Here is a 2,790-nt window from a genome sequence, read left to right as displayed (position 1 = left end):
ACACATTTTTAGAGTGTACATTTTAACATGAAAACATACTCCCAAACCAATATAATGAATTCTAGGAGAATAGAATAAAATGTTGGTAGGTGCTTTCTGTCCTACAATTTGTGCATACCTGTTTATCAAAACAATATATCTAGTAAAAGGTAAAAAGGTTGGTCTTTAGTGCTTGAAAAATAATATATTATAAAAAAGACTTAGTATGGTAAGCAGACAGCAAATGTGTCAAACCTGTGTTTTCACTTGTTTGAGCCGACAAGCTTCCCATGTCAAAGAAGTGTACTGGTGACACTCCCTTCATGGAAACATCAGAGGTCTATTGTGCTATGCCTGCACTAAAGATAAGTAGACTGAGAATAGAATGTCCAGAACCCACTGTTTCCCTGTCATCTGGTGGGAAACTGACTACTATTGGCCTCATTGCTCTACAGAGATCTCTTTAAACTCTGGCAGGATTATTTTTTAGCCATGGGCTCCGAAGAGGTAGGATATTGCTATTCCCCCCCTGCTATGAAGAACAGCACTAAGCACATTGAGACTCATCTCATTCAAAAAAGTTGAAGTAATGTATGTAGCTGTTGAAGCTCAACAGAGAGAGCTCTATGATTGAAGGAAGGTCAGTACATGTTGTTAACAGGTTACACAATAAGGCTCTCTTGGTATTTGTTTTTTCAACTTTAATAACACTTTTGCCTACTGCTGGATTCAGCGCCCCACGCTAGTCATTGTGCAGGCATACCAGTGCTTTTTAAATAAATCTCCAACCGTTAGAGGTCCATTGTTTATTTACCATGGATGGACAATTTGTATACAAAATACCACTAAGGTGTTGCAGTAATGGGTGGATCACATCCCCTGTTAAAAAGTGTCTGTTTATGTGGTCAGGAAAGTCTGGACAACCAGTTAACAAAAAGAGAACACCACATGGGAAGTAATAATTACAGTATCTTTTTGTGCCATCAAATTCAGCATATTACGCACTGCAGTGTGGTACTATGTGATGCGGTATGTGATGCAGTGCATGTACTTTGTGAAGGTGTGGTGGAGTATCATTCAATGAATGGCACCAAAATGCAACAGAGCACAAAAATTACATTGCTACAATGAAATGATGTGAAAATAGCCTTGAATATAGGCTCACTGTCTGTTTTATTACATCAGGTTATGGGGGGAGGGATAAAATGTAAAAGTTTTCATAAAAAGCATGCACAATAGAATTTAATACTGAATATTTAGATTCTTCTAAATGTGACAGGTTCTTCAAAAGAACTAGTACAAACTCATGACTACAAGTGAAAAAAAAAAACAAGGAATTTATAATAAATAAGATATTTAGAATTGTATTATATGAAAAGGGGAAATGAGGACAACCAAGTTTTGATCTTCATCAGCCCCATATTACTGCACTATATTTACCTTCCCTCCAGTGATCACAGTTGTATTGAATTCTCTTTACATGTACCGTTGTTTAATATTGCAGACAGAGAATGATAAAGCATTGCAAGCCATATGTCTCTCATCACCATGTGAATAAAGGAAATTTTCCCTGCCGCTCACTTTGCCTGCAGACACTGTGATTTATCTCCACTTAAAATCATTATGGTCTCTAAGCCCTGTTCAGTTTTATTGTCCTTTTTATTATTAGAGTATCATGCAAATCACTGCGTATGCCATAAAATACGCTCTATGTTCACTATTTGAGGAGTAAAATATTAATATTACTTAGAGAGGGCTTGTAATGAATGACAAATACATCATTAAACTCTCCTAAGTATGTTGTTAAACCCACAGGTGTGGCTTATAATAGAACAGATTATTGCTTTTTAGTTGTGGATCTTAAGGAAGAGAAGAGCATCTCTGCACCAATAGATTAATACCTGCACTTTTCAGAATCCACTCCAGAGGTCCATGGGTGTATAACAAGCCAACCAATATACCAGAGAGGTGACCAACAAAGGATGTACTAGAAAACAAAAAAAGAGGTATTACAATGTGGAAATAATAAAAATAATTGATATAAACCTTTTACAATCCAATGTGATTAGCCCTGGACACCAAGAACATGCACCTGTTTCATCTAAAATCTTTTTATCTTGTTCAGGGCAGCAAATCTGATAGTGTGAACAATTTTTAAATTTTTTGTTTTTCCATTGAAAATAACAATACCTCCACAATATAGACCACAACTCACTCAACTTGACTACCCACAACAGATGTGTAGCAAACCTCTGTAAACCCCCATTCCCCCATATATTGCATGCCTTTCATGGAAAGGTGCACAACAATGGAATAATAATAAAATATCTTATACATGTTCTTCAAATCATCCATAAAGCCTGTAGTTACTTGGACAAACCAGCGCAGTACTGGAATCGGGGTCATAGCTTTACAGCACAAACACTTATGCACAATTGCAAAGTGGTGAGGATCAGGTTTATCTCTGGTGGAGGTACTTTAGAGCATCAGCAAGAGGAAATAGGAATGAATGTGAATTTTTAGTGTTGTAAACATGTCTTATAATTTGTCCCCATGCTGTTCATTTTAAATGATTGGCTTTTGCGACAGAACTGATAAATGCTTCCTATGGTATTTTTCACTTTACTAGTTTACCTGGATTTAAAGATACAGACTGTTGGTAAAAATATTATATGTTCCTTTAAACATACAGGTGTGTTACGGAAATGTATAAAACCTGAACAACATTTTGCTGTATATGTAACATATTGTAAAAGGACTTTCAGATTTCAAACTTTTATTGTAAAAGATGACCACATGTGCGTTCATGAT

The 2,790-nt window shown here is 36.0% G+C and overlaps 1 protein-coding gene across 1 annotated transcript in view; it reads right to left on the bottom strand.

Moving 5' to 3' along the window:
- The window catches only part of RHBDD1 (rhomboid domain containing 1), a gene marked incomplete in the record, with an annotated part of 83,043 nt that overhangs the window by 11,897 nt on the left and 68,356 nt on the right, over positions 1-2,790 (bottom strand). Inside the window, 1 exon segment of the mRNA XM_072407950.1 lies at positions 1,881-1,966. Within this exon segment, the coding sequence (XP_072264051.1) occupies positions 1,881-1,966 (86 nt within the window).

This window comes from Pyxicephalus adspersus, chromosome 4 (genome assembly GCF_032062135.1).
Source record: "Pyxicephalus adspersus chromosome 4, UCB_Pads_2.0, whole genome shotgun sequence".
In the NCBI taxonomy this organism is placed as follows: domain Eukaryota; kingdom Metazoa; phylum Chordata; class Amphibia; order Anura; family Pyxicephalidae; genus Pyxicephalus; species Pyxicephalus adspersus.
Note: the sequence above shows the minus strand (reverse complement) of the source record. Positions and strands in the feature narration are given on the sequence as shown.